Source organism: Notolepis coatsorum, assembly GCF_963971535.1.
Source record: "Notolepis coatsorum genome assembly, chromosome: 14".
NCBI lineage: Eukaryota > Metazoa > Chordata > Actinopteri > Aulopiformes > Paralepididae > Notolepis > Notolepis coatsorum.
In genome coordinates, this window is record NC_140178.1 from 106,301,109 (window position 1) to 106,323,934 (window position 22,826).

The following is a 22,826-nucleotide window of genomic DNA, read 5'->3' on the forward strand; positions in this document are numbered from 1 at the left end:
TTAAGCTTAATAGACTTTATCTTGATAACTAACTAATCTTTTGACTATTGTTTTTGTATTCTTGTATGGATCCATACTTGTGACTATTATATTGAACTTTATAAGTTGTCTCCTGATTATTATAACAGCAATTAAATATTCCTTTTTTTATATAAATGAATATATCAGGGATATAATATTGAAGACTATCATGTGGATTATTGATCCAACGCTATTTATGGTAAACTTTCACAACAATTCTAGAATAGAATAATATTTAAAATATTTCGATGGAGGACACAAACAGAAGTGCAAGGTTTGTACAGTTTAATAAGTGTTCAAGATCGAAAAGTGTTTATTTGGTATTTAGATCAAGAATACAGAGGAATGAGCTTTTCAAATCAAATTCATCAGCATACAAATATTACCCCATTTTTTCCCGAGCAACACCTGAGATAGCATTGAGAAAGTACAGCTAAACATGTAAAGTATAACCAAAAAAATAATAGCCAATGATTTTCAAAAACGTTATGTAAACAGATCAAAATATAGAATTTCCATTTTATTTCAAGACGTGTATTTTTCACCAGATACATTTCCTTTTTTCTTTTAGCACCATAGGCTGTAGCAAATCCTACGTGGCATTTTGTACAGCGTTACGTCTAGACTTGGCTGTGATTAAACTGATAGCCGGAGTAAGACGGAACACCCGTGTCATTGCCGGAGGCCGCAGGAAGCAACAGGAGCCCTGTAATGGCGTCCCTCTTACAGCGATCCATCGCCTGCCTGTACGACATCTTCTGCTTAGTGATGGGGTCCACCAGCTCCTTGGTGTGGGAAGCCTCGTCCTGGAGTTCCTGAGCCATGGTGCTGTCGATCAGCCTGGTGGCGAGAGCGTCCCGGACGTTGACGCGCCCTGCCTTGTGGGGATCCACCAGCCCTCCGGTCAGGTACTGTGCCTCCATGTACCTCTTAGCGCTGTCATGGGGGATCCATCCCTTCTCTGCAGCCTGCCCTGCGCCAAGACGCTCCTTGGTCACAGGGTCCTCTACTCCGGTGAAGGCCTTCTGGGCATTCAGGAGTGTCGGCATGTGGCTCGCCTCGATGAGACCGCGCTCGGCCGCCTTGTGGACAGACAACTTGTCTTTCCTGTTGAGGTCGACGATGCCGCCGGTGGCCGCCTGCGCCTCCAGGAGCTTCAGGGCCGTGTCCGCGTCGAGGAGCTTGCTGGTCAGGGCACTCCTCACAGACATGCGGCTGTCGGTGGTGGTGTCCAAAACGCCGGAGATGGGGAACAAGTCCTCGACCAAAGGGATCGGGTTGGTCAGCGTAGACGGCAGTGAGTTCAGAGGAGAGGTCGGGGTGGATTTTGTCGGTGACCTCGGCGTCGCAAGCGGAGGGATGTGAGGCTTCGGTCTGGAGTCCCCGGCGACCATAAGGGCAAATTCAGAAATGGGCATTTTCCCATCCTTGTACCGCTTCAGGTCGTCCTTGGTCAAACGTCCGTCTTTCAAGGCGTCGTTGAGAGAGAACTGTCTCCCGCTCTTGCGATCCTGCAGGATGGAGGTCTCCCCTTCCGGACCCATGGACGTTATCTCCTCCCAGTCACACTCCAGCTCCTGGAGGTGGATGTACTGGTTGCGATCAATCAGACCTTCCAGGTAGGCGTCATAGGGAGACATGTCTTTGCCAGTCTCCGGGTCCATGATGGTGATCTTAGTGGAGAGGTTGGTCTCTCTCGTGTGAGTGTCAGAATGGTCTTCTTTCTTCAGGTTGTTCTGCAGCTCTGTGATCAAGGTGTTCTTCTGGTTTAGTTTGTCTTTTTCACTCAGGATGTCTCTCTCTAGACGTTGCATTTCAGAACCCACGTTGAGGCTCTTCTGCCTGCTCAGCTGGTTCCTCTCACTCATCAGCTTCGACTGCTGCTGGAAGGTGAAGGTGCTGTCCTGTCTCTCGGCCTCCAACGTGTTGAGCTCTTTGAGAAGATTATCCTTCTCTTTCTGGAGGGCATCTCGGTTGCGGGTGAAAGCGGCCTCTTCCTGAGAGGACGTGGTCCGGGTCGTCTGCTGTCGGCTCATTTTGGTCTTGAAGTTCTGGATCTCATCTTCCTGGTCCCGTCTGAGGTTTCGCTCCTGTCCCACTACCTCTCTGAGATGGTCCAGCTCTGCTTCCACGGTCGGGTCGTTCTCCACGCGAATAATCTCTTTGTAGATGACCCTCTCGATAGATTTCTCTTTGTGCAGGATCTCCAGCCTGATCTTCAGGTTGCGGATATCCCTCTCCAGGCGACCGATGTTGGTGCTCTCCGTCTCCATGTTGCTGCGTAGGCTGTCGGTTAGTTTGTCCAGAACAGGGTCCCTCTCCACTTTGAGGACCTCCTCGATAATGATCTTCTCCTCGATGGGCGCTGGGGAGTTCTGCAGTTCGAGGATGCGAGACTTAACATTCTTGAGCTCTATTTCCGTTTGAATGTTCTTCTGACGATCATCCATCAGCGCCAGGGTCTTCTGTTTCTCCTCTACAAGGGTTCTGAGGGGTCTGACTTCCAATTCCAGATTCCTACGGGCTTTGGCTTCGTCGTCCAACGTCCTGTTCAGCTTCTCGTGGTACAGTATCTGCTTGGGGTCCTTCTCGAGTCGCACCACATCCTGCATCAGGATCCTCTCCTCCGGCTTCTGCCTCTCAAGGACAATGTATTTGTTCTGAAGGTCAAAGATGGTTTCCTCCACAGTGCGCCGCTGTTGAATCTCCTCCCGCACAGTCCTTCTGAGTCTGTCGGCTTCCTTCTCCAGCAGCGGGTCGTTCTCGTATCTAATCAGCTCCCTGGTGACCACTTTGGTTTCTACCTTGGATTTCTCCGCCTTCACCACGTCTCTCTCCTTGCGCAGGCGACCCCACAGCTCCAAGGTGGTGGTGTGGTTGACTTTCAGGCGGGAGGCTTGGTTTTGGAGCCTCAGCAATTCCCTGACGACCTCTGGGCTTTTCTCCTCTTTGATCACTTCCTGGGTCGTCTCTTTGTACTCCACTTTGGGTTTCTGGGAGCGCTGGGTGTTCACGTCCACCATCACCACGCTGCTTTCTTTCTCCAGGTTCATGCGGTTGCGGCTGGTGTCGTGCAGCACTTTCTTCAGCCGCACAAGCTCCAGCTCGGTGTCGGGGTCCACTCTGTAGATCTCATTGATGATCTCCTTGATCTCCACCTTGTTCCTGAGCTTGTCAACCTCACCGTAACGTAGCTGAAGTTTGGTCAGGTCCTTCATCAAGATGACGATCTCATCTTTCTCTTCCTCCAAGGAGGGGCGGAGCCTTTTCGACTCCTCAAGCAATCCTTGATCTTGTTCTATCTGCTTCAGTACCTTGGTGACAATCTTGGGCTGGATGGTGGGAATGACCCTCTCCAGGGTGTTTATGTCGCCCCTTGTGCGGAAGATTTCATTGTTGATGGAATTGCTTCGTAAATCCTCCTCTGCAATCTCGTTCTGGAAGGTGAGGACGGCTCTCAGCATCTCCGGATCTTTCTCCAGCCTCAACACCTCCTTCTTCACCACTCTTTCCTTAATCCTCGGTTTCTTCTGAGCCAGAACCTGGATCTCGGTTTTCACGTGGACCGTCTCCGAATCTCTCGTTTGGACATCCCGCCTTATCCTACGCATCTCTTCTCTAATCCTCTCCATCTCTTTGTCAAGCAGGGGGTCTCTCTCGTACTCCGTCAGCACCTTGGTCACCAGCTGGGGTACGATGCTGGCCAGCTGCGTTTCCAGTCGGACGATGTTCTCGCTGACATGCTCTATCTCAGAGTGCGTTCCCGACCTCTTCGCGGCCTCGCCCTTGATCCTGTCCTTAAGGGAACCCAGTTCGGCCTCCACCTTGGGGTCTCGGTAGTACTGCACCACCTCCTTCTCCTCCAACCTCTCCACCCCTCTCCTGCTCTTCAGGGAGATGAACCTCTTCCTGTACAGGTCCAGGTCGTTCTCGGCGTAGGAGCGCCGGGCCACTTCCTCGGTCAGCTCCCTCTTCAGACCGTCGGTCTCCGCCAGGTCCTTCTGCTGACTCTGCAGCTGATGCTGCTGTTCCACCACCACCTGGTTCACCATCTCTTCCTTCTGTTCAGACACCAGGGGATGGAAGGAAGCAAAGGGAGGGCATTTAGAGGATAATGTGCACTTAGCCCTTTCACTGCCACACTACCAAATGGTTAAAACCCTTTCACGGCGACAATACAGAAGGTTAACCCTTTCACTGCCACAGACAAATGGTTAACCCTTTCACAACCACACTACAGAAGGTTAACCCTTTCACTACCACACTACAGAAGGTTAGCCCTTTCACTGCCACATGACAAATGGTTAACCCTTTCACCGTCTGTATAGTTTTTTAGTTTTTTTTAGCTTTTCTTGGCCACGCAGGACCGACAGAGGAGAGAGGGAGAAACGGGAGGAGAAGAGGGGAGGACATACGGCATATGGTCACCGGGTCTGGGAAAGGAACCCGGGACGACGCTTTGCGACTCAGCGCGCTATGTGGTGTGCTACTGGAGCGCCCGACCGTCTGTATAGTTAACCGTCTGTAGTGTGGTAGTGAAAGGGTTAACCTTCTGTAGTGTGGTAGTGAAAGGGTTAACCTTCTGTAGTGTGGTAGTGAAAGGGCTAGTGATGAAACATGAACAATATTCTGGCGGCCGTGTACCTTTTCTAAAATACACATCACCGGTCAGACAGAGAACCACGTAAGTCTGTTTCGTACATGTTTTGAAGCAGCCAGTGTACTTGTGCAGTTGTATAGGCATTCCATAACATTTGGAATATACTGTACATGTGATACCTGACCCCTGTGTACACGTGATAGATTCCCTCTGTTTAACAGTGTATTTACATGTCGCTCGATACTAAGAGGGTTCTTCATCTGAAGGACTCCATTAGGGATGAACTGTGATATAGATATATAGATATAGATATGCGTACAGAGTTGAGAGGCCAGTGAGTGGAGGTGCCCGCTGTCCACAGCCTGACTCCATGAACTTCTGCTTGTGATCATGTTAAGGGGTAGGTTTGAATATGTGTATATACTTCTTCCTACTTCTTTTCGTACATGTTAAGTTAATTTAATGTTGTTTATTTGTTTTAACTATTTGTTTGCTTTTTATTCATTATTATTTTTTTTTTTTAATGTATTTACATTTTTCACACGTTCGAAATAAAGATTCAATCCAAGTAAACGCAATTCAATGTCACCGTCGTTGTTCCTCCATACAATTTTTTTTTAATCCGAATATTTTAAACGTTATATTTCCCATTGCTCAGCACTGGGTCGTTCTCCCACATCACATGGGAGACGTGGTTTTTTGCCTCAAAAACTAAAAATAAGCTTAGAAATCAACTTGAATGCATCCGCTGCGTTATCGCTGTGACACCACGTCTCACCTGGGACAGGAGGCTCTTAGCCAGCGCCATCTGGTGGAGCAGCTCTTCGTTCTCCGCGGACACCTCTGAGTAAAGGTTCAGAAGAGCTCTCTCCTGCAATGGAAGCAAAAGAGGACATGAACACTGTACAGATACTGTAACATTGGCTCATTCCAACCTTGCAGATAGAATAGAATAGAATAGAATAGAATAGAATAGAATAGAATAGAATAGAATAGAATAGAATAGAATAGAATAGAAATACTTTAATCATCCCAAGGGAAATTTTACACTACAAATCGCTCACTGTAAACATTTAGACATTTAGACAGAACAAAGTCACGAATAAGAATAACAAAACAAATTGCATAAAGAATAAGAATAGAATTGAATAAAATATACAGTAAAAAATATACAGTAAAAATATACAGAAGTCTACAGTAAGTGTAATATTGAACAGTGTTGTTTTAAAAGTAAACGTCCAGGAAGATGGTAACTGTCACTCTGTGCTCAGTGATGCAGTGAGGCTCAGTGATGCATTGTAAAGTCTGATGGCTGTCGGAATGAAGGACTTCCTGTGCCGTTCAGTGCTACATTTAGGGAGTGTTAGTCTAGCACTGAACATGCTCCTCCTGTCAGCCAAGTCTGTGTATAGTGGGTGGGAGGGGTTTTCCCTGATGGCCTGGATGTAATCAGTGGTTCATACTTGTTTTCTTAATGAAGGAATTGGACGTTCCTATTGTTGCTGCATTAAACCTCATCAGATTCAGATTCTCAGTCACAGCTTTTTAAATGTACATACATTCAGAGAAAAGTGAGATGCTTGTGTGTAACACTTCCCCCGGTCCTGTGGGACCAGCCGGCAACCCTCCGCCCGGTTCGGTTGGTCCAGGACTCAGACATTCACAACCCCCCTTCAATACACTTCACAATACAACATTGGCAACCGGTGGGCTGAGCCAGATGTGGCAGATCTGGCATCAGCTCACGCACCTAATTAACATTGTCATCTGCCATTTATGTTTGTTATGTTCGTTGTCTATGTTGTCGTTGTTGTTTCCATTTTGTTAGATTTGTGTTTCCCTGTCTGTGTTTTGTAAATGTGTTTTAGTCTGTTGGTCTCAGTTTGTTCTATTGTTATTGTTTTCCCCTGTGTGCTCTGTGTTCTGTGCTCTGTGTTCTGTTAGGTTTGTCTACCACACCTGTGTCCTGTTTGTAATTACCTTTTGTCTCTAATTAGTGTTTGTATATTAAGTGTCTGGACCAGCATTGTCTAAATGTTACCTGTGTTTGTCAGTCGTGTATCCTGTCTTGTGAGTAAAACATTGTTATCGTCACCACGCCGTCTCTTATCTGCTCATTTCAAGCCTTCTTTCGTATTCACTCTGCTATCTGGGTTCCAATCACCATGCAGAGTAAGCGCACTCGTAACACTTGTGTAGTAGATTTGTAAACATAGTACACAATGTATATTCTATCTATACAAACTATAACTATAAGCTATAACTATAATTATAGACTACAACTATAAACAAAATAAACTAAAACTATAAACTAAACTATAAAACTAAACATAATACACAATGTATATTATATCTATACAAACGATGCTATACTAACTGTGTAAGTAAGCTATAAACTAAAACTATAGACTAAACATAATACACAACGTATATTCTATCTATACAAATGTATACAATAAGGTATATCTTAGCAGCAGTGTGTGCGTGTGTAGCCGCTGTGATCTCGCTCTGCATTGTGTTTCGATTCGACCCCTGTTAAGGGATCGCCCTGAGTGGGAGTTGAACCCCGGTCTCCCGCGCCGCGGGCGGCATCACAGACCACTGTACCAAGAGGTGAACAGTAGCTCAGCGCAGCTCAGCGTGTGTAGACGTTAGACAGAGTGGCTTCAAAGTCCACCTATTTTGCCCGAAATAAGTGCCTGTTGTTTTTTCCCCACAAGGGGTCAAATGCATCTAACATGCTTTCCATCCTCGCCATTCCTTTATGCCCATGTCGCGTTAAATACCTAAATTAACGTTGCGTTAGCGTGAGCTAACTAAGCTAAGCTGATAAAGAGCAGCAGAGGTCCACTAGGGACTGGGACGGAGGAGGGGTTACTGCATTCTCGAGATAGCCCCACTAACAGGATCTGGCCGGTACTGCACCTTCTGACTCCCAATATGCCTTTTCCAGCCAAAATACAGCGCTGTGATAGGATATTAATATCGGAAAAAATAAGAAAAACGAACCAAAAACAGTGAACAGGAGGTCTATTTGTATTAAAAACAATAGATTGTTTTTCATTTAAATGTCTGGAAGAGATCAAAAATAAAAATGTCAAATGATATTTCCATTGCCTTTTTTTTTGTTGATTTAAATGTTACTGATTGTGTTAAATGGGCATATAATATCGTCTCGTATCGATCGCAGGCACCTGAATCGAATCGTATCGTATCGTGGCAGACTTTGTGATATCGAAAAATATCGTATCGTTGTCCAAAGAATCGATATCGTATCGTATCGTGATGAAACTGGTGATTCCCACCCCTACTAAGTACTGGGTCTGGATGCCTCTGGGGAGTGAGTTTTACTTGCAGTACCGCTTAACGTCCACAGCCACTTCACTATACAAGTCCCTCGTGACTGTGGATAGACATGCGGTACCTCCGTTACACGTGTAATAAGTGTTATCATTCTTATTGTGGATTTGACTAATTCATGTATTATGGTTGTACAATCAGCGTGGCGCCCCCCACCCTCTGGAACTCTCTCTCTCTGAGATCCTCTCCGCCATATCCTTGGACTCCTCTGAAAACCCACCTGTTCACGAAGACCTACGGCCTCTAGTCGTCTCCCTGTCCTTCATTGTTATTATTATTTATACTATTCTTTATGTGTTTTTCTGTTGCTTTATAAACAGGGCATACCTGAAAATGAGAACTTGTTGTGTCATAATAGAGGTGAGCATATGAAAAGCACAAAAATCAGATCACCACCCCTTAATTGTAAAATGAAGCAAAGTACAGACTTGTTATCATAGATATCAACAGATTGTTGCACCATACCTTTTTCTGTACAGCAGCAACCATAGTGAGGGTTTTACGCCTTTTGGGATCAGCTCCATAAAGATCATCATCATCATCATCATCATCCTCATCATCATCATCGTCATCCTTCAGAGTGCCACGATACTTTTCCGACTTCATCTCGTAGTCCTGAAAGTGTATTGCACACAGTAATGTCAAATGAGAATTAAGCAAGATTTACTGACAAAGAGTTTACAGGTTGAGTATAAGCCGCTTCAGTTCTAGCCGGTTTAGGGGAAAATCGACACGTTCACGGGTTTCAGAACTCACATTCAGGACGTTCTGTAGCTCGTGGGACAGACCCCTGGTTTGGGCCAATTCATCCGATTTCTTCTTGATATCCTCCACCACTTTCTATGTAGGGAACAGAATGCAGAATACATCAGTCAAATCAGTTTAGTACTAGTTTAAAACATTTAATATATATATATATATATATATCGCTGCTATCGTGTGAAAATCTTGTATCTCCCATTTTCATGTTTTACTTGAATTCAACGTTTACATGGTCATCTATGTTGTCGGCAACAGAGCAAGTATCCCACTGAAGAACCCAGTGTCTCACGTGTTGGTGACAGTCGCAGGTGTGTGTAAACAACTCTGTGATAGAGTCCTTAACACATTAAAGACCGTCCACGAGTTAACTCGTGTTTCGATTCCACCCGTTGTGGACCAGAGCCATGAGTTAACTCGTGGCAAGTTGTTATTGTTTTATTCCATATTAATGAACGGATCAAGATTCCCGATCGACTCTGCATATTTACCCGCCAGATTTAAATTGGCGACATGCAATACCGGCCAGATCCTCTTAGGGGCGCCATCGCTCCACTGCAATATCATTGAGGCCGAATGGGAAAATTCTTTTTTTTACTGTCTAGGGCGTTTCATATGAGCCTGGATCCCAGCCGAACATCCTCCATCTTTGATCACGTTACGGAACGCAGATTTCAGTCTGGAATAATGGGATTTATGATCAGCCAATGGACATATCGATCTACCAGATGCCGATGAATAATGGGGAAATGCTGCCGGCGATCACATGGGCTGATGGTAGGATACTATTCACCCAAATTACAGCCAGATTGGACATTGTTGTAACACGCAAGCGATCGATCAGTGAATGTGGCTACTTGAACGCACACTGTATTGCTAATCAATAATACTAATCGGCGCCCCCCGCCGCCCCCATTTCATCCATAGATGCTCTGTAATAGTCCGGATGCTAAGCAGTTTGTTTTATTTCATTCGTATATATACAACAGAAATGGCGTTTGATATAACGTGACTAGCCTTTAGCCTCATATCTAGCTTCCCAGAAAAAATACGAGACGAAAACTGCGATAAAGCTTATATTCACGATGCTATAAAATGACAACCAACCGATGGATTTTTATTTTCTTTAAGCCATTATGAAGGCACGGTTTATGCACTCAAGTGACAATGAGAATGGACAGATAGCAATACTATAAAGTATATATATAGCTGTTAGAAAGTACATCGGTTTGTTTACAAAGCATTGTCCTCCAGCCACATATTACACTGCAAGCCGTGGTCGTCAATGTGTTAAAAGTTGTGAGGGTGATCAAATTGTCCATTTTCAAAGTCTTTTTCATCTCGTTCCAACTGCTGGGAGCAGCAAATTGGAAGGAGGATTGACCAAAGGAAGTGTTAGCAAGGGGAGCATCTAGCGAGATATGGTGAGCAGCTCTGGTGTTATAGAGAGAGTAGTCACCTCGGTGGAAAGGAACCCAACCTGAGCGTGACATACAGTAAGCCAAGATTCTAGAAATATACAAAGAGGATGGGTCAGTGTCGTCATAGGAATGTAAAAAAAAAAAAGGCTTCCTCCGTTGTACCGCCGGGATACAAATGGCGTCGTGACGTAGCCTTGTCCATAGACATATAGATGACTCACCCACACTGCTGGCCAATGGAGACCGACGTTGCCACATGGCAGCCATCTTGCCACAGGCAGCACGCCCACTCATAACATGAATGTCTATGGTCCATGTTTCTGAATAGATTTCCAAAACTTATATTTCACTAATAACACTTTAACCTATTTGGTAAACAAACGTATTGCTGAAAATATACACGTTGACTGCTATTTTGACAGGGTTAGGGTCTTTCCTCTTGGCTACATAAAACATTTTAAAACGCAACATTAATTCATACAGACTGTAGAGATGGATTTATGGCGTGATGTCATTTGCGGTCCAGCACCGGACCGCTTGGGCTTAAGAGGTTTTAATTAAGGTGGTCACTGCCCTTCGTTTAGAGATACAAGGTTTTCACCTGACTGCAGCAATATGTCCACACCGGGACACTTGTTGAGGTGAATATTAATAAGCAGAGAAATGTTTGTACTGACCTTCTGGGAGCTCTGTTTGGAGTTTATCTGAGCCAAACCATCAGAGGGTTTGAGCTTATTATCGGGCAAATTAATCAAGAAGAAATCCAATGATTGAACAGCACTCTGGAACTCTTGGTTTTTATTGGTTGCTTCTTGAACGAGGGAAGATCTGGATGAATAGATTAACACCTGTTAATATCATAGCATTTATGCAATTCAGATAAATAAACCATTGAATCCAGAATAATTACAAAAACATAAAAAACTTGGATATAGACGATGAAAGTGGCGTACATGGAGGACACTGAAGTGTGTAAAAAGTACCCAGAAATTATACTTAAGTGAAAGTATGGGTACCGTCTAAAAATGTTACTCAAGTAAAAGTCAGAGTATCTAGCTAAAAACACACTTGAGTAAAAGTCAAAAAGTTTCTACTTGTAAATGTACTTAAGTACTAAAAAGTTAAAGTAAAAACTTTTTTTCTGACTGACTATTCTTCTAATAGCAGGTGTTTAATTAATCAAAGATCCCTGTGTTCTAGTCTTGCACAAGGACCAATCAGCATGGGTTTTTAAATAATTGGCCCAGCACACTTGAGATACACACACACACACACGCACACACACACACGCACACACACACACACACACACACACACACACACACACACACACAGAGTTTGGTCAAGGGGGAGGGGTTAGGCCCAATGTGGAGTGACGCTAGCGCTAACTTCCGTACTCTCCGCCAATCAGCGCGCGCCTGCCACAGCATCTAGTGAGGGGCTCACTCCGCGGTTGCAGCTGGAGGCTACTCGATCTGTCACATGACCCACCCAGGATGTTCCACCGGTGTCCCTTTGGGACTTCATGAGGTAAAATCAAGGATAAAGCTTTATATGGAAATGTCTAGAACATGTAAAGTACATGTGACACCTGTGTCACCGTGGGTCCTTATGGGTTAAAAATGAGCACGGTACAGCCTCCGACAGCTGTGTCAGAAAATTAGACAGACGGGCAAAGAATAGACGTCCAGATACGAGTGGATGAGATCACAGGCAGTACCACAGTCTATATAAGCTAGTAGAGCAGTCTGCATAGTCTGGATCAGAAATTAAAACAAAATGTATCATTGTGAATCAATGAGCTGGGTGTTTCATCTTATCCAGACAGTAAACAGGGCAATTGTCCTCCCAACGTGATTTACAAGTAATGGAACGTAGATTCGACAGCCAATGTGGGCGTGTTCATTTTCCATTGATGGAGATTTGATTGGCTGTTTTTAAATAAAGAGCAGCCGCAGGATTAATAACGTTAACGTTAGTTCGGCCAGAGAAACAAATAACTAATTAAAAAAAAGTATGCATAATGTTGTGTTAATTCCACGACAAGAGATATAATGTTAATTACCTGAAATTATTCTGTTTTTTTGGGGGGGAAACCCTGCATATATCGGTATCGGAAATTAAGAGTTGGACAATATCGGTATATCGGTAAAAAAGCCAATATCGAACATCCCTACTCACAAGTATTTGGGGTGATACTAATGTAAAACTTGAGGGGTTGTATCATAACCGCTCTGTTTGAAAGCATATTGAAAGAAGAAATGTCTCTCTTTCACCTCCTCCTCGCCCCCATTATCATCTGCTCATGAATGAGTTGGCCTCCACTGCACATCAAGTTATAGATTAAAACATAAACTGTGACTTCGTTATAATACTTAAGTACTGTTTTGGGGAATTTGTACTTTACTCAAGTATTATTAGGTTTGTATACTTGTACTTTTACTCAATTACATTTCAGAGGAGAAAAAAACATACTTTTTACTCCTTACATTTAAAATGCAGACCTACAAAGTACAAAGTACAAATCTCGCAGGTCCAACCATTTTAATTAGTATATTTGTTTCTCTGGCCGAACTAACATTAACATTATTAATCCTGTGGCCACACTTTATTTAAAAACAGCCAATCAAATCCCCATCAATGAAAAATGAACCCGCCCATACCCATGCTGATTGGTCCTTGTGCAAGACCAGAAAGCGGGGATCTTTGATTAAACACCTGCTTTCAGAAGAATAGATAGTCAGAGTGACAAGCTACAGAAGATGGCCACAAACGATAGTACGACTGCCTGTGGTGCATTTTTCCCTATTGTTAGGTTTTAGTGAGTTTTTCCTTACCTTCGCGTGGGGTATGTCTGGGAGTGTTCGCATTGCATTCATTTATTTTGTATTTATTTTAAAATTGTTGGACCTTATGGTGTTCTTGTTTTGTTCTTGACTTATTGTTATGTTTCTTCTTGACTTGTTTAAAGAAGATGTGTCCGGCCCATGGGGACATTAACGTGTGTTGTCGGGCCTTACAAATAAATTTGATTTGATTTGATTTGATGAAGAGGACGAAACGGAACATTTCATTGCCCCGGAATAATTTTTTTTTTTACTTTTAGTACCTAAGTACATTTAAAAGTAGAAACCTTTTTGACTTTTACTCAAGTGTGTTTTTAGCCAGATACTCTGACTTTTACTCGAGTACGATTTTGAGACGGTACCCATACTTTCACTTTCTGGGTACTTTTTACACCCCTGGTGGGTGGGTGTGTCCTCACCTCTTCTGCAGCTCGTCCTTGACGCTGGCGTAGCGGTTCTTCAGCGCCTTGACCTCCGCGTCCTGCCGCTGGATGTCGGGGCAGTACTTGTTGAAGCCCTTCTGCAGGGAGCTGCACTGCTGCTCCGTCAGCTCCAGGTCCCGGCCCAGAACCTGCAGCGCCCCCTGCTTGGAGACCACCTCGTCCCGCAGCGCCTGGCCGAGGGGAGGGGGGCACAGGAGGAACGGGCGGTTTTTAAACAAAAAGGAAAGATGGAGGAAAAGGACGACAACAAAGTTGTTGAGTGTCGCCGCCGCGCTACTGTTGTCAAAATTTAAATACTTCTACATTTCGTAAACAAATACCTGGACATTTATTGTACTAAAGTAAAGTGTTCCCAGTTGTGATCGCATCAGTTTAGGACAGACGTGTAGTTGACCTGAATCTAGTTGGTTGGTTGATTCCAACTGAAGCAGTATTAGATTAGATTAGATTAGATTAAAATGTATTGTCATTATACAGCCCAAGTACAGTACAAGGAAAAGAAGTTTGGCATCCAACCAGAGTGCAAATGTAACAGTAAAGTGCAACAGTAATGTACAGGTGTCAGGCCCTATTCCTGCCTGTCCTCCTCTCTCTCTCTCTCTCTCTCTCTCTCTCTCTCTCTCTCTCTCTCTCTCTCTCTCTCTCTCTCTCTCTCTCTCTCTCTCTCTCTCTCTCTCTCTCTCTCTCTAATTGCAGACGCGGAGTCAGGTGTGTGTGAGCTCTGGGAGCAGCTGATTGACATCTGTGTGCTGATTGCTGCACCTACTTAGACCTGGCTCAGATGTCATCATGCTGCCAGATCGTGGCTTAGTATTACCCAGTCAGTCACAGTTCTCTATTTTTCTCCCATCCCAATTTCGTATTATCCAATTCTACCCTCCCCTGTCTCGAACATTGTTAGGCCATGCCTCCCACTGGTCGGCTGCAATGTGGACGAAGCCTTGCATCATGTGTCCCCTCCGGTACACGAGGAGGCAGCCGTCGCATCTTTTCACCTGCACAGCGCGATCTCTCAGTGGCGAGGAGTAACGTGTGGGAGGGTCACGCCGCCCCCGATACTTCCTGATTCTACTGCGCAGGCGCACCAACCGACCTGTAGGAGTTGCTGTCCACAACGTCCGATCCCCACCCACCGGCTTCCCCACCCTCTAATACTGCCAATTGTATTAGTATGAACGACCAGCCAAGCCGGAAGCAACGCCGAGAGCTGGGCTCAAACCCAGCATCTCCTGCGTTAGTGGCGAGCGCCTTGCCCACTGCGCCACTTAGCCGCCAAAGTTCTTTGCTTGTTATAGTTATTAGTATTAAGTATCCTTGTCTTGTGCCTAAACCTGTCTGTCTCTCCTTTTCCTGCAGTCCATCATCTGGCTCCACGTCCTGTCTCTACTCCGATCCTGTGCATGACCTCCACCTGCCTGACTATTCTCCGTGCCTACGCCCCGGATCGCTTGAGGATCAGTTTCCGTGTATGACCCATCGCCTGGCTGACAACCCCGCTCCTTGCCCATGCACGCCCCGGACCGCTCGAGTATCCCATCACGTATACGACCCCCGGCTTGTGTGACCACCCCGCTCATTCTCATACCCCTTGGACTGTATGAATATCCCTGTGGTTTATGACCGACCGCTGCTTGAACGACCCTGGACATTTCTTATAATAAAGTACCATCTTTTGGGTTATACCAAGTTCCACTCGCTCAGTTGTGACAACAGGTGATTAAACTGGATATAAAATATATAGATTTGTACTACTGAGTAATAGTGCTAATCAGATGTATGTACAGGGTTATAGTATTATTATGTACAGTGATATAGGTATAAAGACACTATGGTAGTAGGTCATACTGGCCAGTGGCATAACTAGTAGGGGATATGTACAGATATAGATATAGTATCTACAGGTATGTAAAAAGGATTATATGCAGGTACAGTATATACAGACATATGTGGATAAATACTAACCCATCCATTCTACATGAATTGCACACACTTTAAACATTCACCTTTAACATTCACTTTAGACACTTTAAACACTTTTTAACACTACACCATATTTTATCTATTTATTATTAAAATATTATCACAACATCTCTACCTTTTATTTAGCACATTTTTGCATTTTGTTTGCATTTTGTACTTTAGTTTTCTATATTGTATATTTTGTATAGTGTTTGGTCTTTATTCTTTTTAACTTTTTTACTGTATGAAGCACACAATCTCAGGGGGCTCATACAGAACCAAGCATTTCACTGTAATGTACATGCACCTTTATAATGTGACAAATAAAACAAAACTTGAACTTGAAATATAAATACAGTGACTACGGCAACTAAGTACCCCCCCACCTGTAGCTGCTGGTTGCGGGTCTGCAGGGCGGTGGGCGTGTCGGGGAGGGCGTGCTCTGCAGCCAGCTGGTCCTCGAACCCAGAGACGACACCCTCCACCTTTTTGATCTGCCTCTCCAGGAACATGGCGGTCCCAGCCCTGATGGAGAGAGGCGGGGCAATAGGGAATTGATGACGGGGGAACGTTGTGCGAGAATGATTCAGCTTGTCGCACATTTTGAATCCATAAATATACATTTGATTCATATTCCTTTCTTTTTTTGTTTATGTTTGAGGATTTACGCCATCCTCTGTCCAACATCCTCTGCCGTGCATCCTCGGGCCTATACTTATGTTCTGTTGAATATCCACTCTCCAATTCTTTTTTATAAAATCATCCTACACCGGTTAATACACTTAAAGGTACTATAGATAACATTTATCATTTATAATCATTTATCCAATCAGGTGCATTCCACGTGGGGAACTGGGACGTAGGGGGGAGATTCATGCATGCAACATGTAAACAACAACATCAAGTTTGGACTTACACAAACATACTTAACTAGTATACAGCTTAGACACATTAATTATAAATAACTTTTATTCTGCACAACTTTCTAAAAAGCTCTGTTGATACATTTTAAGATTATTCTACATACAAATGTATCTATAGCACCTTTAAACCCATTGTAAAGTGTCATCAGCTAGATGTATATTCATATATATTATTATGAAAGCCAGGACATTGTTTTAGTGTTCAAATATGACAAAACCTCCCAAAAGTTAAATCTGTCATTTGTGGGTGAGAACAATTGATTTGCGTAGATATGATCCAGATATGAGGTTTGAGATAGATAGGTCCTGTGGTCGAAAATATGATCATGTTCATAGCTCTGTTTAAATACATTCTCTGTACAGCCTTGACTAGTTAATATAGTTAACTAGTCAGCCTTGACTAGTTAATATAGTTAACTAGTATACAGCTCAGACACTAGTTAATATAGTTAACTAGTTAATATAGTTAACTAGTATACAGCTCAGACACTATAGTGTTCTTAAAACAACGGCCGAGGCCCAGGACAGCTTGACTTAGATATGACACGTCCAAGTAAATCACATCTGGTTATTTTCTTGTTAATCTTGACTCCAGTCTTGTGTCAGATACGACGAAACCCCTAAACCCATCTTTGTTTTAATTTTCTCATCTTTGTTCATCTTTGTCTACCTTTCTTGTCATATCTGTTATTCATTCGTCATCTTTTGACGTCATGTCAACTTTGTACTTAATTGTAAATCTGACCAGAGCTCTTTCTCACTTTCTGGTCAGAAGCTCATATTAACTTGTCTCTGATTGTAAACTGAGGATACTCTTTCTGTGGCCCACAGAAACAGAAATAAACGACCGGTATGTTCAATTTTTTTTATACAATTTGACTCATCTGAATTTCTACAGTTTCACTGTTTGGCTCATTTAAAATATTCCACAACAACAGTCCGTTTGCGTGGGTTCTTCTTACTTCTTCTTGAACAGGTCAGCGAGGGAGTTGAGGTCGTCGAACTTGCCGTTGGCGGTGCTCAGCTTGCCCGGCAGCGTGGAGGTCACGGGGCCCACAGGCTTCCTGGCCAGGATGGGCTGCATGTCCCTCTGGACCGCGGCCTTCTCAGACTCCAGGGCCACCAGCTTCAGAGTGGCTTTCTGGGGGGAGAGAGAAACACGGGGGACACCACACTCAACCACACTTTACATTCATTCTACTCATTCTTGCCACATTCGGGCTATGTGGTTGCATAGGGCCCCCGAAGCCACCAGGGGGCCCCCTAAGCTGCCATTTTAGCCTTTTTTTTCTTTTTTTCTTATATAGGGCTGTCCCCGACTAAGGATTTGGATGGTCGACTATGATTGGCCAAAATTGGCCGTTAGTCGACTATTGGTCGGAAAAAATATATATATATAATATAAAAAACAATTATAATTTATTTTTTATTTATTTTGTATCATTCCAATTGGACTGTGGTGGTGCTTAATGTCTAAAGGAGTCGACTGAAGGCTTCTTGTCCTCTGCAAAAGCATGCAATTGGTCCACTGATGGATACATGGTGTAGTTTATACAGTGACTGTATTCACATGGTGTAGTTTATACAGTGACTGTATCCACATGGTGTAGTTTATACAGTGACTGTATCCACATGGTGGTGTAGTTTATACAGTGACTGTATTCACATGGTGTAGTTTATACAGTGACTGTATTCACATGGTGTAGTTTATACAGTGACTGTATTCACATGGTGTAGTTTATACAGTGACTGTATCCACATGGTGGTGTAGTTTATACAGTGACTGTATTCACATGGTGTAGTTTATACAGTGACTGTATTCACATGGTGGTGTAGTTTATACAGTGACTGTCTGTATTCACATGGTGTAGTTTATACAGTGACTGTATTCACATGGTGGTGTAGTTTATACAGTGACTGTATCCACATGGTGGTGTAGTTTATATAGTGACTGTATTCACATGGTGTAGTTTATACAGTGACTGTATCCACATGGTGTAGTTTATATAGTGACTGTATCCACATGGTGTAGTTTATACAGTGACTGTATCCACATGGTGTAGTTTATACAGTGACTGTATTCACATGGTGTAGTTTATACAGTGACTGTATCCACATGGTGGTGTAGTTTATACAGTGACTGTATTCACATGGTGTAGTTTATATAGTGACTGTATCCACATGGTGGTGTAGTTTATATAGTGACTGTATCCACATGGTGGTGTAGTTTATATAGTGACTGTATTCACATGGTGTAGTTTATACAGTGACTGTATCCACATGGTGGTGTAGTTTATATAGTGACTGTATCCACATGGTGGTGTAGTTTATATAGTGACTGTATTCACATGGTGTAGTTTATACAGTGACTGTATCCACATGGTGTAGTTTATACAGTGACTGTATCCACATGGTGTAGTTTATATAGTGACTGTATCCACATGGTGTAGTTTATACAGTGACTGTATCCACATGGTGGTGTAGTTTATACAGTGACTGTATCCACATGGTGGTGTAGTTTATATAGTGACTGTATCCACATGGTGTAGTTTATACAGTGACTGTATTCACATGGTGTAGTTTATACAGTGACTGTATCCACATGGTGTAGTTTATATAGTGACTGTATTCACATGGTGTAGTTTATACAGTGACTGTATCCACATGGTGTAGTTTATACAGTGACTGTATCCACATGGTGTAGTTTATACAGTGACTGTATTCACATGGTGTAGTTTAAATAGTGACTGTATCCACATGGTGGTGTAGTTTATATAGTGACTGTATTCACATGGTGTAGTTTATATAGTGACTGTATCCACATGGTGTAGTTTATATAGTGACTGTATCCACATGGTGTAGTTTATATAGTGACTGTATCCACATGGTGGTGTAGTTTATATAGTGACTGTATTCACATGGTGGTGTAGTTTATATAGTGACTGTATTCACATGGTGTAGTTTATATAGTGACTGTATCCACATGGTGGTGTAGTTTATATAGTGACTGTATTCACATGGTGTAGTTTATATAGTGACTGTATCCACATGGTGTAGTTTATACAGTGACTGTATCCACATGGTGGTGTAGTTTATATAGTGACTGTATTCACATGGTGTAGTTTATATAGTGACTGTATCCACATGGTGGTGTAGTTTATACAGTGACTGTATCCACATGGTGTAGTTTATACAGTGACTGTATTCACATGGTGGTGTAGTTTATACAGTGACTGTATCCACATGGTGGTGTAGTTTATATAGTGACTGTATCCACATGGTGTAGTTTATATAGTGACTGTATTCACATGGTGTAGTTTATACAGTGACTGTATTCACATGGTGTAGTTTATACAGTGACTGTATCCACATGGTGTAGTTTATACAGTGACTGTATCCACATGGTGGTGTAGTTTATATAGTGACTGTATTCACATGGTGTAGTTTATATAGTGACTGTATCCACATGGTGTAGTTTATATAGTGACTGTATTCACATGGTGGTGTAGTTTATACAGTGACTGTATTCACATGGTGTAGTTTATATAGTGACTGTATTCACATGGTGGTGTAGTTTATACAGTGACCACATGGTGGTGTAGTTTTACCTCCTGCTCTCTCAGCCGGTCCTCCAGGTCTCTGGTGGGGTCCCGGCGGTCCAGGGGGGCCGTCACTCTGGTCCGGAGCTCTCGTTCGCTCTGCTCCAGGTCTCCGAGGATCTTGTCCAGCTCCTTGTTCAGCACCGCGGCCTCGGGGTCTTCTGGAGCACTGGCTACGGCGACTGGTGGGAGAGCAGGGGCAAGTTAGAGGTTAAAGGTCAAGTACCTAGGAACAGGAAGTATGTTAACGAACGGTCCAATGTCACAGAGCAGGGACGTCTTTCCAGAATGGCTCCTATTTTGCTTCATATTGATCAGAACCATAACTGTAACAATCCCTATAGGAAGTATATTGATCAGAACCATAACTGTAACAATCCCTATAGGAAGTATATATAGATCAGAACCATAACTGTAACAATCCCTATAGGAAGTATATTGATCAGAACCATATATACAGGGGTGTAAAAAGTACCCAGAAATGATACTTAAGTGAAAGTATGGGTACCGTCTCAAAACCTTACTCAAGTAAAAGTCAGAGTATCTGGCTAAAAACACACTTGAGTAAAAGTTAAAAAGTTTCTACTTTGAAATGTACTTAAGTACTTATATTAGGAAGTATATTGATCAGAACCATAAATGTAACAATCACTATAGAAAGTATATTGATCAGAACCATAAATGAGGAACAGCATGGGTTGTGCTGAGTAGGACATCAAAACAATCCTCTTTTTTTAATACTTTACTGTGAGAGGAAATGGAGTGGTGTCTGGTTACGTAAAGTAAAGTGTTGATCTTTCTTTCACCTGCTCTCTTTGGACGGATCGCCTCCTCACTGGGCGCCCGGGCTGAGGCCTTCAGGGCTGCCCTCCTCCTCTTCAGGTCTGACAGCTCTCTGTCCAGACTACACACACACACACACACACACACACACACACACACACACACACACACACACACACACACACACACACACACACACACACACACGCACACACACACGCACACACACACACACACACGCACACACACACACACACACATTTAGAATCTGTATTTATGTCCACATAACTACAATGTCTAAAGGATACAAACATTATCAGTGCAATTGGACACTGTGGGTTATTCTGTTGCATTCGTGCCCAAATTGGCAATGGCAACCAAAGTTACACACACACACACACATAGGATGATGAACCAGACAAGTAGCACACAGCTCATGGATACAGATAGCAGCGTCGCCGTCTTCTCCAAAATTGCGTGGCTGCCAATAATAGCTGACACTGAGCAATATCTTGCTAACTGTTTGGCTCTTCCCTTCGGAAGACCGGCCATCTGAAGGCCTCTAACACCCAACTTGTGAACATGACCCAGGCTTCCAAATATGAAAACTAAAAGTTTACAGTTGTAGCCCCAGTTGTGATATGGTATGCTGCTCTAACAGTTGATACTGTATATAGCTTCAATCATCAATCAATCACGTTTTCAATCATCACCCAGCATCTCCCCAGCCCCCCCCCCACCCCCCCCCCCCCCCCCGTGGCGGAGGCTCCCTGTGTGTACCTGTCCACCGTGTCCAGGGCCTCTGTGTCCGGCGGGGGGATCAGGAAGCAGGCCCCCGGCAGGGTCTTGACCTTCCCGCGGCTGGTCTGCAGCTTCCAGTCCCTGTTGTCGGAGTTGGACTTCAGGCTCAGCTTTTCTCCACGAGCCACCGAGTCCTGGAGAGAGACACAAGCTGCTCTCCTCATCGGCTCTCTACATCCACGGCGTGTCTGTGTGTGTGTGTGTGTGTGTGTGTGTGTGTGTGTGTGTGTGTGTGTGTGTGTGTGTGTGTGTGTGTGTGTGTGTGTGTGTGTGTGTGTGTGTGTGTGTGTGTGTGTGTGTGTGTGTGTGTGTGTGTGTGTGTGTGTGTGTGTGTGTGTGTGTGTGCGTGTATGTGTGTGTGTGTGTGTGTGTGTGTGTGTGTGTGTGTGTGTGTGTGTGTGTCTGTGTCTGTGTGTGTGTGTGTGTGTGTGTGTGTGTGTGTGTGTGTGTGTGTGGTCTCCTACGTCGTCGTCGGTCCAGTCACACAGGGCCACAGCGGTGGTGGGCTGGGGGGGGTCCGTGCGGCGCAGCTTCAGGGGGCAGATGGAGCTGCTCAGGTCCCTCAGGGCCGACAGGCGCTGCTCGTTCCTCTCCATCGCCGGGTCGTCTCCCTGGAGAGGAGACGTTATTGTGATGAAGACGTCCCAGTCACACAAACGTGATTTGAGAAACATTTCCAGTTTGCAGTCGGAGTCGCAAGTCGGAGTCACAAATCGGTGTCGCGCTATGGAGCGCACATGTGTGTGTGTGTGTGTGTGTGCGTGCGTGCGTGCGTGCGTGCGTGCGTGCGTGCGCGCGCGCGTGTGTGTGTGTGTGTGTGTGTGTGTACAGTATCAGCTGCTGCATTGTTAATGAACAGGCGGCTTAGTGAAGATACTGTACTTGATGACTTTACAATGCATCACTGAGCACAGAGTGACAGTTACCATCTTCCTGGACTTTTACTTTTACTTTTAAAACAACATTGTCAATATTACACTTACAGTACTGTAGATCTCTGTATTTTCTACTGTATATTTATATTAGAATGTACATATATGACATAGGAATGTGAATCCCGGACCGTATTAAATTTGTATCTTATTATTATTATTTTATTCTTAGGCTTATTTTATTCTTTATTCATAGGCAATCTTTTGTTATTCTTATTCGTAATTTGTTTGTCTACCTAAATGTTTACTGTGAGCGATTTGTAGTGCCAAATTTCCCTCGGGATGATTAAAGTATTTCTATTCTATTTCTATTCTATTCTATTCTATTCTATTTTATTCTATACGCTTGGCAAAAGCCAATCGCGCAGTGGAAGGTGTG

The 22,826-nt window shown here is 43.8% G+C and overlaps 1 protein-coding gene across 1 annotated transcript in view; it reads right to left on the reverse strand.

Annotated features, from left to right (window-relative positions):
* Nucleotides 1-291: 291 nt before the first annotated feature.
* The window catches only part of LOC311240898 (envoplakin-like), a 57,065-nt gene continuing 34,530 nt past the window's right edge, over nt 292-22,826 (reverse strand). The window contains exons 11-22 of the mRNA XM_084329507.1: nt 21,980-22,126; nt 21,495-21,649; nt 20,738-20,835; nt 19,941-20,113; nt 17,295-17,473; nt 15,796-15,934; nt 13,427-13,620; nt 10,839-10,989; nt 8,738-8,821; nt 8,447-8,596; nt 5,400-5,492; nt 292-4,082 (exon numbers count right to left, since the gene is read on the reverse strand). Of these exons, the coding sequence (XP_084185633.1) occupies nt 642-4,082; nt 5,400-5,492; nt 8,447-8,596; nt 8,738-8,821; nt 10,839-10,989; nt 13,427-13,620; nt 15,796-15,934; nt 17,295-17,473; nt 19,941-20,113; nt 20,738-20,835; nt 21,495-21,649; nt 21,980-22,126 (5,004 nt within the window). The 3' untranslated portion in view covers nt 292-641. The remainder of the gene's footprint in view (nt 4,083-5,399; nt 5,493-8,446; nt 8,597-8,737; nt 8,822-10,838; nt 10,990-13,426; nt 13,621-15,795; nt 15,935-17,294; nt 17,474-19,940; nt 20,114-20,737; nt 20,836-21,494; nt 21,650-21,979; nt 22,127-22,826) is intronic.